Here is a 14557-nt window from a genome sequence, read left to right on the forward strand (position 1 = left end):
GCTTTAAAGAGCGCGAGACTTCGTTATCGCTCTTTGGTGTGGACGCTATGGTTATCTTTAGTTATATCGTTATTGGTATGAACTGGTCTTAAAATAGGTGTGTGGTGTGTGTAATATTACTAGAGACGTTAAAGTTTGGGTTTTCAACATAAATGATACACTCAAATCTTAATGTGAATTTTGAAGCCGCTGCTTTCTAACGGTTGTCTGATTCGTCAAACAAGGTAAACTATCATTAGCATTTAGTTGTAGTCCTTAAAAGCCTGACTCATTTTATTATCTATTAATAATCTATTATCTATTCATTATCTATTAACTTTTAGTTCAATACTGCTGTGTATCACTATGCTTTCAAAGAGTTATACATTTATGAGGGAATTCTTTCAACTTCATTATTGTTATTTAGCTAGGTTAAATGTGCTGACTTTTAGATAAGTAGGCTACAGATAGCCTACTACTCTGAATACATTGCGGATATGTCTATTTGACATTAGGAAGATGTATTTTTTTGAGCTAGGTTAAATGTGCTGACTTTTAGATAAGTAGGCTACAGATAGCCTACTACTCTGAATACATTGCGGATATGTCTATTTGACATTAGGAAGATGTATTTTTTTGAGACATTTCTTGTCAGATGTTAAATAGACATTTAGAAAATGTCTTTAAGATGTTTATGATTTAGAATGTATCCAAAACTGCTCTTTTAAAAGATGTTTATCAAATGTTTGTATACAACAGATGTGCTATCTTCATAATCTGCACTGTATAAAGTTCCTCGTCCAGTGGTCAACAGAAGCTCGGGTTGGTGAAGATCAGAGTGGACAGGTGTGATACGAAAACAGCTGCTCTTCTTCTGGTTAATGGTCTTCATCAGCGTCGCCCAGGATCTGCTGTGTAACGGGAAGGAGATGGGCAAGTGTAACATGAGTGTCTAAAGTTTCAAACCATAGGTTAGAGCCACAGATGCAGGTTCTGATTGAAAAACCCCAACACATGTTTGTTTAGACACAGTACACCAGTAAAACACAACTCTTCTCTGGTGACGCACACTTTCTAGCACATCTCCCAGCACACACACACACACACTCATTAGTTTTCTGTCCACCGCGCTTCACAGACATGCAGCTGTCAGTGAGATTAGACTTTTAGCAGGTGTCTATATATAGTGCCGGTTAAACAGATCACAATGGCACGTCAGCACTTCTGATCACGCTGTTTAACAGCCTAGAAAACAAAGACATTCATTACATCATGACATGACCCAGACCTGCGAGCTGTGCGCTGTCCGTCAGCAGGTCCAGACGAAACCTCAGCTGGCCTCTGAGGTGGCGACAGGATTTGGACTGTGCTGTGGATGCCTGACAGTTTATGGCATATGTAGAGAAACTCTTATTAGAAAACCAGTTGAAGTGTTGACATTAACCACACACACACACACACACACATAGTGAGATCCAAAAGAGCACACTGGAAACCTGTAGTTTTCTATTCTTCAGGGTTCGTACAAGGTGCTTAAAGTGCTTTAAATACTTGAATTATTATTATTTTTTAAATTTAAGTCCTGGAAAACAGCCATATTTATGAAAAAGTGCTTAAATTATTGAATAAATGTTATTGATAAAACAATGTTTTCACACAAAATCAACGCTGCAACCCGTCTGATATAGATATAGAGCCATTTTTTCATGGCTATGAGCTTGATATTGCTCATGCATAAATATCCAAGTATATGATTCATGAGAGAAAAAACAGTTTGAATAAGGAAAGCGATATCTTTGTCATATTATCCTTTCAATGGTTAAAGTTTCCACAGTCATCGCTTGTGCTGCACTTTATTTGTACCATTTTGCTTTATTAGTTTATTTTTGTTTATATATTTACCTTTTTTAGAATTTGAAAGACAATAAAGATATTGTTTGATAATTGAAATCTCTGATTATAGTCCTTGAAAACCAAAAAGTAGTGCATGAAAAGTCCTGGAAATTCATTTTAGTGTCTGTACGAACCCTGATTCTTGACTGATCTTTTTTCTCTCTCATAATTTTGGCAATAGATGAAATGAGTGATCGTGAAATGAGTCCCTGTAGTCGTCCAATTTGACTCTCATATGCTGATGAAAGATTCAGGAATTTGACAGGTGATTTTAATCAAACGTAGTTTGATCACTATCTTCTCTGTTTACAAGATAAAGGCAATTATCAAAGTTTGATAAAAAAAACAAACATTTTTGCATGATTTGTTAAATTTAATTAATCCCGTGTCAGATTTTGACTCATATTGTGATTTATGAACAGAATATCAGAGGGACAAGATGTTACTCAAACATAGTTTATTCACTGCAATGCATTATTAGGAGTATTTCTGTTCTGCAAATGAAAATATGTTCTCAAATACAAATACAGTGGTCAAAATGTAAACATTGCTGAAGAAAATCCACAAGTTAGCATATTTTATATACTTCATTCAAGAACGTCATTGTGATTAGCCTTAGAATGAGTTTTCTTTTATGAAATCACAAGCAAGTAAATAACTGAATAAATAAATAAGTCCAGATAACAGGCAACCAATTATTAAGATTAACAGCAGAGCAAATGTCTCCCGACAAACATGAAGTTTCAAGTAAAGCGTCACGGCTCATTCAAAGTGTCTACGACATGTCCAGTGTTGATGCATTTTAATATCACAGAGAAGCAAAATATATATACACGTGAGCAAATATGTTTCATATCAAATCTGTGCTCAGAAAAATAATAATAGTAATTTGCGCAGTTGAAATTATCACATTCACAAAAATCAAAAGATGGCATTCAACTAGCCCTCAATTATTTTTCCATCTAAAAATATTAAATATGTGACATCTTTGTGCAAAGAGTGGATTGAAAGGATGGTTGTTGGTGATTGGTGAGGAAAACACACTTCTCGTGAGTTGCACAGCACTAACACGGCCTCTCAAACACCAAATCACTGAGACCATGTGATCAAATCAAACATCAGCCAAACACATTCAAAACAACTACATTTTACAGCTGACGTGTGTATGACAGGCAGGCTGGAGCGTCTAGAATAACATTCAATAACAATCATCTGAGTCATAAGCAGATATTGAATGTTTGGTCCACTCAAATCAACTTTGATCATTAAATCCCTGCAGCTCATGTTTAAAGTCAGGATAGAAGATCTGAACCCTTTTTAGAACGACATCAAACACTGAATTGGGAATAAAATGACAATCAAACGGTGAATAGAAACAAGCTATTGAAAATATTACAAACAATATCAAATGTGTTTTAGTAGTTAAATGTTTGGTCCTGGTATGCATTCATGAGAAAGTGATTGTAGCCAGCATCAAAAATATGAACTATTTTTATATTTCATGAATAATCTTTTTGTTCTCATATGGAATATATAAAGGAATGCATGTAACCTCTTCCTCAGTTCTCCTTCAAACTCTTCTGTAACGGTCCTGTAGTGCTGGTTTGGGGTCTGTTTCCTGCCGCCTCGTGTCTAATCCGCTGATCCTGGATCAGCCTCTACCTCAGTCGAGCAGAGAAGCAGCGCATGTACTCCGTCGTCCAGCGCTCGTCCGCCACACTCAGGGCTGATCTCCGGGCCTTCTCCAGGTCAGCTGACCTCGCCCTCCGGTGCTCTGATGCTCGCGCACCTTTTTTAGACTCTCTCCGTGTCTGGACGCCCACGTCGGCCTGATGAATCTGGAAATTAAATCAGATGTATTCTGATTCCTGGCACTCTGACTCAACTCATTTGCAGTTTTCTACAGTGATGAAGAACAACTTTGTTTAACCTACTGAACCTTTGTATACCAGAGAAGGTAGTTTCAGGATATTACTGCTCCAGGCTGAATAATTCAGCGCTTCCTCACGCAGTGTCAGGTCTCACTCGCTGCTTCATTCCACTGATTAGGACACGACTGAGTTTAGCCACTTCAAAATTTCCCTCTCTGCATGTATAATTTATTCAAATCTGTTAAAAACGCACTCGTGTTCACTTCTGCTAATGGCTACCCATACAGCAAAAAAAAAAAAAAAAAAAAAAATTCTGTAAACAAAATATAAATATATATATTTTAAATATATTGGGCAATATAAATATATTTAGATATATTAAATTATATATGGGCAAAAATATCAGAAATGTAAAATATAATTATATATAATTATATATATATATATATATATATATATATATATATATATATATATTTTTTTTTTTTTTTTTAAACACCAATGTTAGCTATATATATATATATATATATATATATATATATATTAAAATATCACTTCTGCTAATGGCTACCCATACAATATTCAGATACATAGGAAATTATATAAATGTACATATGGCCACATATTATGAGAAAATATATTAAAAAACATCTGAAATATAAATATAATAGACAATATATAGAAAATGTAAAAATAATTATTATAATATATATATATATATATATACATTTACTTATGCTAATGGCTACTCATACCGAAAAAAAAAAAATATATATATATATGTATATATAAGAAATATTTCTATATACAAATATTAGAAAAAAATTGCCTTTATATTTACACAAACACACACACACATATATACGTGTATATATATATATATATATATATATAAAAGCAATATTTCTATATACAAATATTAGAAAAAAATTGCCTTTATATTTATACAAACACACACACACACATATATACATATATATATATATATATATATATATACTGTATATATATATATATATATATATATATATATATATATATATATATATATATATACTGTCCATACATATCTAAAAAAAAAAGTCATGTGGGTAAAGAAGATTCTCATGGCAAATTTCTACATCTGAGATAATGATCTGTATAGACCTTATTCAGAGCGGCGCCATGACAGGTGTGAAAGTGAGGCTGTGAGGCATAGACTTGCCGTGTTTCCAATGGCATCCGCTGTAAAAAGCTGTATAAAGCTCCTAGATTACTTACAATTTTCCACAGCTTATATTGTCGGGAGTTTTTTGTCAACTGAAATTTCTTGGAAAGATATTTTTCCAGTGTTTTATGAGCAGAACAATCCAAAAACACATTGAATAACAGTACAGCCCATTGAAGAGATGCATGTCTGTCCCTCACAGCCTCGCTTTCATTCCCATTAAAAATCAAAGATGGCGCTGCTGTGAATAAGGTCTATATGGTTCTCATCAAGATCTCATTGACTCTAATATGACATATGACACAGAAAGCCTCACCTCTCCAGCAGACACAGATGCTCTAATATTCGGTGTTCTTCTGTCCCTGGTCTCAATGTGCCTTTCTGCCCAGTCACAACGGGTAAAAGACCGTCTGTTGTCGCGGTTGGACGTCCGGTCCTTGGTGTTGCCCGGGGGTTGGCTCTTGGCCCTAGGTGGTTTTCTTGATATGGACAGGTGTGATTCATCACTATCCAGCTCCTTATTAGGGTAGCATGGCTCTGAACGGGGCGCCCGGTATCTCTGACGCCGCTTGGGATAAGAAGCTGATGGCCCGTTAGTAGTCACACCTTTGAGACCATTTTCTGTGATAAAAGCAAAATGATCATTTGTTTAAAGGAAAAGTTCACAAGCATGATCACACAAGACATCAACCTACCCAAGGGAGTCGAGCTTTCCGCGGTTTCACTGGTATCCGTGTGAACTTCTCCATTCACCTGCGGCTTCCAGGACTTCTGAACCGCCGCAGTCTCATTCTTGGACTCTGACGAGGATATGTAGTGTTTGCCGTTTGAGACGTTCACCCCTTGCAGTTTGGGACTGGACGTCCCGCTCGAGTCGGACCCGCTGTCCCATCCGTTCTCGAATAACGGTCTGTGTGTCTGCTCCATCACTCTTCGCGTCAGTCTGTACTTCACAGAGTCCTCGTAACTTTTCGAGAATGTCTCCCACTTGGGATCTCTGAACTTTTTCATGTACTCGGTCCGGATCTTCATGGACATGATGTTGTTATTGGTAGACATTTCGCCCTGTTGATATAGTCAGTCAGTCACCTATGGAATGAACATTATAATGTAAATGGGAAGTGGTATAGCCTTGCCAATGCATGTTCGCATACTTCACGTCACCATCTGTTTTTCGTAGTATACAGTGCAAACTGAAATAGTGTCCTAGTTACATGTACCTAATGTACTTAATAACAGTAAATTATACATTGCATTAATATACCTGAACCAAACTATAATTAAAACACTAACCCTATAGTAAGTGCGTGTTGTTAATTAATATTAATCAGTACTTAAATATATAATTACACTGTAACAATGACACCTTAAAATCAAATGTAACCGTGTATTTTGTTATCCTAGCTCTTTGGCAGAGTAGGTTACAGCCCAGTGCCCACATTATTTATTTATATTCTTTACATAATACATAAGCCGATGTCACATCCGATCTTTCTAAAAGGGACATTTCTTACGTTCTTGTGACGTTTATAATACACGTTCATCGTACGATTTTAATAAATCATGGTCAAGCATGCATAATCATAATCTATCAAAATACAATGCATTAAAGACTAATGTTTTTTTTTTTTTTTTTTTTTTTTTTTAAGAAATTTGTCAAACTATTGAAAATATCAATCGCTAATTAATGACTTGAATAAACCCGTCTGGTTTGGCTGGCAGCTCGCGCGATGTTTACAGGTCTGTCTTCACCTGCGCCGGAGTGTGTATGTAAACATTGACTCGGATCAATGTAAGCGCTTTAAACTCACCCTCTCCTTTCTTTTCAGTTCCTTAGGCTTTAAAGTTGGATAAAGACGTCCATTTTTGTTTTAACATCCTTGCGAATTGCAAATACGTCTGTCCATCATTGTTGAGCGCCTGCTGCGTACTAGAAAAACAACCCTCACACTGATATTAAAGCTCGGGAGATCTACAGTGCGCATGCGCACACCATCACACTCGGACTGCTTGAGGTCCTGATGCGCAAGTACGCACGCACAATCCAATCCAACCTTTAATTGATCCTAATTTGATTATAATCACCTACTTTGTTCCAGTGGGTGGAGGAAGTTTATTATTATATGTGGACTTAGTTTGCCCTTCGACATTTTCGCGATATTTTTGTTGTATATTGGAGAATATCAATTGTAAGGCACAGAATACTACATTCCTCTCATTACTAGCGACGACAGTTTCTCAGCGCATGCGCAGCTCTGTCTGTCAGAGGAAAATATTTCACCTCATTACACAATAAAAAAAAGATTTAGAGGTTTAAAAAAATCTGTTTAGGATGTACAATATTCTCATACTGATTTGATCTCTATGCTGTTGGTTAAAATTTAACATGAATGACAATCGGATGGTATCAGGGTAGTACTTTGTCTTCAAAACATTTTTCTTTACAGCTAGTAGTACCAAATAAAGGACATTTGCAGTAATATAATCTGTATTAAATCAGTACTATTCATTTTAGGTTTATAAGTAATCAACCTAATCAGGTATTATGATGTAGACTAAAAGCTAATAAAGATAACGATTCCTTTACAGAGTATAAACTAAAAGACTGTCAGTGCTACTGTAATGCTTAACTGTCCCATAAACATTCATCCTCCATGAGAGCCCATATAAACAGCCCAGATGGTTTATAGTTGTCAGATTACAGACATAACAAGACTTCTCTCAGTGTTATTCATCTGTAAAGTAAACCATCTGAGAGTTTGGGTAAATGTTGTTTAGTCTGTCTCAGTGTGGCTGAAACCCAGTATCTTATAAAAGTACTAAAATGACATATTAATTGACGAGTACCATGTTTAAAAACAAATTCAGTTTTATTTGTCTGCTGAAGTGTGATTTGTGTTGGTCGTCAACTGGACCAGGCGTACAGTGGAACGTATGGCACTGGGATCTAAGGGAGAGGCGTCCTTCCATTTCAAGCAGCATTTGCCAAAATACCAAGCCATGATAGTCAGTAATAAATACATTTGTGTGCAATAAGAGCGCTTGGTATTTTTCTCTCCCTTGATGTTAGTGTCCTTTTCTCAGTTTATGCTTCAACTGCTCGCTCCTATGGCGTTGCATAAATAACGGCTGTAGAAAAACTGTCCACAGGAGCAATGCACCGTCGCTCGGTTCCTGAGCAGGAAGCAATGATACGGGTTGCTTTGAGCCGGGCGCTTAGAAGCACTTGCGGTGGACGATGCTGGGACCGGCCTCATCGTATTCCTGCTTGGTGATCCACATCTGCTGGAAGGTGGACAGGGAGGCCAGGATGGATCCGCCGATCCAGACGGAGTACTTGCGCTCAGGGGGAGCGATGATCTACAGAGGAGGAGGAGGAGATCAAATATTACTCAGAAAACCAATCTATACTGTCAAGATTGTCAACACATATCCAGTTAACATGGAAAAACCGACACTTTATACTTTCCTTGTCTAGCCTATATTGTACACTTATCAACAAATCCAAAGAATAACTTGAGTATTATTGCTGTAGACATTAACTTTTTTGCTCACCAGCCACAGTGGCTAGTGGTTTTCCAAAGTTACTAGCCACTCAGCATTTTCACTGGCCACAATTTTGACATCGATACCATGGGGAAAAACGGCCATATAAAAAATATGTTTAATATTATCTTATAATTTGGCAGCAGGTTTATTAGGGTGCTGTCACTTTAAGACCTGATGCACTGATCCATTATACAGTGACACATGCATTTTCTTATTCAACTGTTTACGTTCACTTAAAACAGAAGTGACTGTTTACGTGAATACTCGCCAAGACTAGCATTATGACATTATTTTGTGTGTATTTGATTGTTTAAGTGCAATACACGGGAAAATAACTCAATTTACTGAGAGGCGGCTCTATGTGCCGCACTTTGGGTGTGAGCACAAAATCTGCGGAAATTTATGTACGCAATCACACGCCGAAATTCAAGCCCTGTAACAGCAACAATATTCATCCGGAGCAAATGAAAGGAGTGAGTGAGGAGAGGCGGGTTTGTGTGTCACTCTCTGTCGGAGAGATGAGAGAGAGGAAGCGCAGCTGGTATCATGTGTCTATTCTGCGGAAAATGAGTATTGGAAGCGTTTAAGATATTTCAGTATCAATATTGAAAAATATATATTTCTGACAACACTACATTGCACTTAGTTTATTATTTGAGATCTCTTTTTAATAGACTACAATTGAAAAATGTATTTATTATATAATTCAACCCGCCCAAGTGGTTAGTAGGAGTGACTGCTGAAATCCAGCCGCATTCGGCGGGTGTTAAAGTCAAGCCCTGGCTGTGGGCGCTCTTACCTTGATCTTCATTGTGCTGGGAGCCAGGGCTGTGATCTCCTTCTGCATACGGTCAGCAATACCAGGGTACATTGTGGTACCACCAGACAGAACGTTGTTGGCGTACAGGTCCTTCCTGATGTCAATGTCGCACTTCATGATGCTGTTGTAAGCGGTCTCGTGAATGCCAGCAGACTCCATTCCTGTGCAAGTGTTTTAAAGAGAGCATATAAATGGCTGGAGCACTACAAGATAAGACAACAGCTGATCATTTCAGATGTTTCCAGACGTACCAATGAATGAGGGCTGGAACAGGGTCTCGGGGCAACGGAAACGCTCGTTACCAATGGTGATGACCTGACCGTCGGGAAGCTCGTAGCTCTTCTCGAGGGAGGAAGAGGAGGCGGCGGTGGCCATCTCATTCTCAAAGTCCAGGGCAACATAGCACAGCTTCTCCTTGATGTCACGCACGATCTCACGCTCAGCTGTGGTGAACGACAAATCAAAAGGTCAAATTTGGTTGGTTTCTTTCACACACGCTAGAAGGTTAACTACATACACTGTATGTGTGTACATGACGAGGTACACACCGGTTGTGACGAAAGAGTATCCGCGCTCAGTCAGGATCTTCATCAAGTAGTCTGTCAGATCGCGACCAGCCAAGTCCAAACGCATGATGGCGTGGGGAAGAGCGTAACCCTCATAGATGGGCACATTGTGGGTCACACCATCACCGGAGTCCAGCACAATGCCTAATGACAGAGGGGGAACGAGAGAGCTTGTTTTAAATTCATTATTAGTGGCTAATAGGGGTGTAACGAGACCCTCATGTCACGATTCGATACATATCACGATATTGAACTCACTATACGATATTATTGCGATTCTCCAAGACATATGGTAAAAGGTTAACAATGTCTTGTTGAATAAAAAACTAAATTTGATATTACATTGTGGGTGTAAGTGACTAGTCTTGGACTTGGTGCTGGAAACCCAATGCACAGGACAATAGAGACACCAGAGTAAAAATATTCATGATTCTGAAGCTTATTTTTTTAGACGAATATGCTTGCACTCTGTCACTGACTAGATATATTTAAAATAATGTAGGCCACTTTTTACTGGTAACATCAGACATCTGGCATTATCAGGACCCACAAATATTCCCCTATCGCATTATTATACATTATATTCAACATTATATATAGTAGTTTAATGTAGCACTGACACTAAAAACTAGATTTTTTTCTCACACAGTAATTTTCATTTTGGATGAAATCCACAATACAGATTGATGCATTTTTGTATTGCTGTATATTGTGACATGATTTATTGTTACACCCCTAGTGGCTAATATATAATTAAAACTGCTCAAGTTACTGTTGCCCTTTCGTTATCTTACCGGTGGTACGGCCAGAAGCGTACAGGGACAGGACGGCCTGGATGGCCACGTACATGGCGGGGACGTTGAAGGTCTCAAACATGATCTGGGTCATCTTCTCACGGTTAGCCTTGGGGTTCAGAGGGGCCTCAGTGAGCAGGGTTGGGTGCTCCTCGGGGGCCACGCGGAGCTCGTTGTAGAAGGTGTGGTGCCAGATCTTCTCCATGTCGTCCCAGTTGGTGATGATGCCGTGCTCGATTGGGTACTTAAGGGTCAGGATACCTCTCTTGCTCTGAGCTTCGTCTCCAACGTAGGAGTCTTTCTGACCCATGCCGACCATCACACCCTGGAGGGGAACAAGAGTGACACGATCAGAATAGCTCAAAGATAACACGTACAATTTCACCTTGTGAAGACTAGCCCAAATCCAGCAAGGATCTCTGTTTGTACCTGGTGACGTGGGCGGCCGACGATGGAAGGGAAGACAGCCCTGGGGGCGTCATCACCGGCAAAACCAGCCTTGACCAGGCCAGAGCCATTGTCGCACACCAAAGCTGTGGTCTCTTCGTCGTCGCACATTCTGATGGGTTCTAAGAATAGACCAAGTCAGTGAGAAAACAAAGTTGAAGAGGACACTACTAACTCAAAATGAAATTTGGTGAGAGCTGAATGCATTATCCAAACCAAACCGCTGACAAATGTTCAGGTCACACTGAGAAACGCATTAATAAATAAATAAATAATATGTATTCAGTTGCCTTACACTTAAATATCTGAGTGGAATCTGAATTAAAAGATGTGAAAGACATGTAACTTTTATTGTATTTCATTTGCACCAATGTAATCAAATAACATCAGCATCAATGAATTCAGCATTACTGTAAAAAAGTACAATCAGCTTAGATGTTTAAGTCATTTCAACTTAAATTACATTAAACTGACTTAAAAATGAGTTGAATCGTGTATAACTAAACTTCGTATAACAAAAGTTGAAAACTGGTTGACGTATTCTGATTAGTTAATGCAATGTAAAATCATGTTGTCATAACTTTTTGATAATGTCATTTTTAAAGTGAACTGCGCGTTACAAAATAGCAAGGTAAAAAAAAAAACACTAGGAAAGATTACGTTTACACTTACGATACACAGTCAGAGCAAAGTGTCCATGATATCAGTGCAACAAAAAAGTTTTAACTCCTCTTCAACGAAAGCAAAACCGTTGTAAAAACAAGATAAGCGTCTAATCCTTCAGTCACATCTTAAATGTTCCAGGTCTGAATCGTGAAATAATAAATCCGCTGCTCAATCGTGTGTGTGTGTGTATGTGTTCTGGTGTCAGCGCGTGCTTACCTGTGTCTGCTCGTGCTCAGAGTCCTCAAGTCAAACTGAACTGCCAACGGCTCCTGGTAAGTTACACAGTGAGACGCGCGAACTTATATACCCGTCCCTGGTTTTACAGCTCTTCGGACAACCATTAAGGAATGTCAATGCATTCGAATGGAATTCCTCCCGATCCTCGTCCATATTTGGGTGTCGTTGGGTCGAGCGGTGGGTCTCAACGCCTCGCCGGTGAGCCGCACAGCGACGCGCTCCGGGCGCGCGGGACGGTCCATATATGGCGCTCTAGACCCTAAACCACAGCGCGCGGGGGCAGGCCCGTGTAAGGCCAGTCCGAGGCCAGCGCCACCAATTAAACCAGTGGACACTGAGACCAGCCGCACTGTGTGTTTGTGGTGGGCTATATACCAATATAAGGTCATGGCAGTGGGTTATGATTGTTTACCATTTTCTTTCATGGGGCATTAATTCTCATATCATTATTTTAATTTCAGATTTTATAGTTCAGTTAAAAACAAAAACAGCAAAGCCAGGAATAATTAAGTCTTAGATGCAATATATTTAATAGGGTGAAATCAAGTAAGTTTGGCCAGTTTTCAAAAGTCATCTTAATGTCAAAATGCATCTCAGTTTGCATGAATTGACCAATATATAAATGTGTGTGTGTGTGATTAGTATAGCAGCATCTATTTCAACTTCCATCATACATTCCTAAAATGTATGAAGGGGTAGGAGAAAACATCGGTAACACTTTACAATAAGGTTCATTAGTTAAATACATTAGTTAGCATGAACTAATAATGAACTGTACTTGTACAACATTTATTCATCTTTGTTCATTTTAACATATACCAACACTTTATTAAAATCTTGTTAACATTAGTTAATGCACTGTGAACTAACACAAACAATGAACAGCTGTATTTTTATTAACTAACATTAACAAAGATGAACAAATAGAGCAACAAATGTATTGCTCATGGTTAGTTCATGTTAGTAAATACATTAACTATTGTTAAGTAATGAACCTTATTGTAAAGTGTTACCAAAGCATCTTGGAGAATCTCCTACTTGAGTCGGTTTAAACAATGTAGTCACCATTATGGTCATCAGCTGGAATTATAATAGTAAAGCTGTGAAGTCATGGCAAATGTATCACCAATGACCAATAATATCAAAATATCCACTTAGCAAAGCCTTTCAGAGAACAGGATACTAATGATGTTTCCGTTTTTTTACTTCGAGACTATTATTAAATTATTAGACAATCATTAGACGGCCATTAGACAATCACAGCCCTTTGGGCATCTCAATGATATTTAGTGCCATGGCTAAATGCCACATCACAAACAATGAGGATCATATTTCCTAGACAGTTTATCTAGTGTGGTTAGAGCTTCCCGAGGCTCCCAGGCCCACCCCATATAGGGTGTCAGAGAACCCCCATAAAGTCCAGCATATTTACTGTGGACGGCGCTAACTTTACCCTCCCTTCACTATTTTTAGGAGCTCAGGGGGACATTTGCTTCTCCATCAGTTCAGCTGCTCTCTTCACACCAGCTGCGGGAGGAAGAAGAGGAGGAAGACTGAGTGGGAGCGACAGATGAGAAACAAGGAGTAAAAGAAAAACACAATGAAGTCAAAAAGGTCATATAAAGCCTTGCACATACAAAGTGTTTGGACACTCTGAATGTCTGTATTTCACTGCATTAGATACCCAACCAAGCAGTCTCTGCATTCAAATCCTGCTAAAATACATTTTTACATTCGATAAACGGATGTTTTGGTGATTTTTAGTGGATGCATGTTAGCTGAACATGGTCCACTAATGAGAAACACAATGCTTTATTTTGAACACTAAGGCCTGGTTTCACAGACAGGGTTTAGATTAAGCCAGGATTAGGCCTTAGTTCAATTGTTGCATTTAAGTATCTTTTATAAATTTGCCTTAGAAAAAACTTTACTGGTGTGCATCTTGAGACAAAACAATGACACTGATATATTTTTGGCAAGTTGCTTTCAGTTAAACCAGCTCAAACATGCATTTTAGTCTGGGACAAGCCTTAGTCCCATCTGTGAAACCAGGGGTATGTCTATAATTTTAAGGCCTAGTTTCACAAAAAGGGTTTAGATTAAGCTAGGATAAGGCCTTAGTTCAAATTAGGACATTTAAGTCGTTTTTATGATTGTGCCTTAAAAAAAAACATTACTGGTGTGTATCTTGAGACAAAACATTTTAAGATAAATCAGTGCAACGAAAACAGCTCAAACATGCATTTTAGTCTGGGATTAGGCTTAAACCTTGTCTGTGAAACCACAAAACAGGGGTAAATGTTTTGCTCTAAAAGCGTGCATGTGCTTCTTTAAAATAGTCACTTACACAGCTGAGTTAAGGCTGCTCTATGCCTGCTGAAAATTCAGTGTAAAGCTGTGTAAGAGCCAGACTAAACTATGCCAGCTCTGACCCGCCTCAGCCCCTAAAACAAAAGTATACTATTAAAATTGCTGTGTAAAAGCCACTTTTAAAATCGCTTTAAACAGTCTGTGCTTCTGAGCCACCT

General features: G+C 38.4%; 2 protein-coding genes and 1 long non-coding RNA gene across 4 annotated transcripts in view; 1 reads left to right on the forward strand and 2 right to left on the reverse strand.

The window, feature by feature from the left end:
* Window positions 1-14557, forward strand: part of LOC307173809 — a 16267-nt gene continuing 1710 nt past the window's right edge. The window contains exons 1-3 of the long non-coding RNA XR_013823910.1: window positions 1-224; window positions 739-916; window positions 13503-13643. This is a non-coding gene — a long non-coding RNA (uncharacterized lncRNA). The remainder of the gene's footprint in view (window positions 225-738; window positions 917-13502; window positions 13644-14557) is intronic.
* On the reverse strand, window positions 2230-6931 carry ccsapa (centriole, cilia and spindle-associated protein a). Of its 2 annotated transcripts, none has more exons than XM_079897227.1 (4): window positions 6762-6931; window positions 5646-6039; window positions 5267-5571; window positions 2230-3710 (listed from the first exon to the last, which is right to left on the reverse strand). In XM_079897227.1, the coding sequence occupies exons 2-4, from the start codon at window positions 6007-6009 to the stop codon at window positions 3531-3533; spliced, it is 849 nt and encodes a 282-aa protein (XP_079753353.1). In that variant the 5' UTR covers window positions 6010-6039; window positions 6762-6931; the 3' UTR covers window positions 2230-3530. The 2 variants fall into 2 exon arrangements, with proteins under 2 accessions (XP_079753353.1, XP_079753354.1); XM_079897228.1 differs by having other exon boundaries at window positions 2317-3710; window positions 5646-6015; window positions 6762-6926.
* On the reverse strand, window positions 7802-12382 carry acta1a (actin alpha 1, skeletal muscle a). Its single transcript, XM_079897220.1, has 7 exons — window positions 12009-12382; window positions 11109-11248; window positions 10680-11004; window positions 9868-10029; window positions 9571-9762; window positions 9299-9480; window positions 7802-8310 (listed from the first exon to the last, which is right to left on the reverse strand). The coding sequence occupies exons 2-7, from the start codon at window positions 11235-11237 to the stop codon at window positions 8167-8169; spliced, it is 1134 nt and encodes a 377-aa protein (XP_079753346.1). The 5' UTR covers window positions 11238-11248; window positions 12009-12382; the 3' UTR covers window positions 7802-8166.

The sequence above is a fragment of the Squalius cephalus genome (genome assembly GCF_949319135.1).
Source record: "Squalius cephalus genome assembly, chromosome: 2".
In the NCBI taxonomy this organism is placed as follows: domain Eukaryota; kingdom Metazoa; phylum Chordata; class Actinopteri; order Cypriniformes; family Leuciscidae; genus Squalius; species Squalius cephalus.

What these genes read in the sequence shown, in the direction of transcription:
- ccsapa (XM_079897227.1), bottom strand. Translation starts at nt 6,009, where the DNA reads ATGTCTACCAATAACAACATCATGTCCATGAAGATCCGGACCGAGTAC. An exon ending in GGAAAGCTCGACTCCCTTGG is followed by an intron (nt 5,572 to 5,645) that starts GTAGGTTGATGT and finishes CTTTTATCACAG; the next exon opens with AAAATGGTCTCAAAGGTGTG. An exon ending in CATCTGTGTCTGCTGGAGAG is followed by an intron (nt 3,711 to 5,266) that starts GTGAGGCTTTCT and finishes TTTAATTTCCAG; the next exon opens with ATTCATCAGGCCGACGTGGG.
- acta1a (XM_079897220.1), bottom strand. Translation starts at nt 11,237, where the DNA reads ATGTGCGACGACGAAGAGACCACAGCTTTGGTGTGCGACAATGGCTCT. An exon ending in CGCTTCTGGCCGTACCACCG is followed by an intron (nt 10,030 to 10,679) that starts GTAAGATAACGA and finishes CTCTGTCATTAG; the next exon opens with GCATTGTGCTGGACTCCGGT. An exon ending in GTTCCAGCCCTCATTCATTG is followed by an intron (nt 9,481 to 9,570) that starts GTACGTCTGGAA and finishes ACACTTGCACAG; the next exon opens with GAATGGAGTCTGCTGGCATT.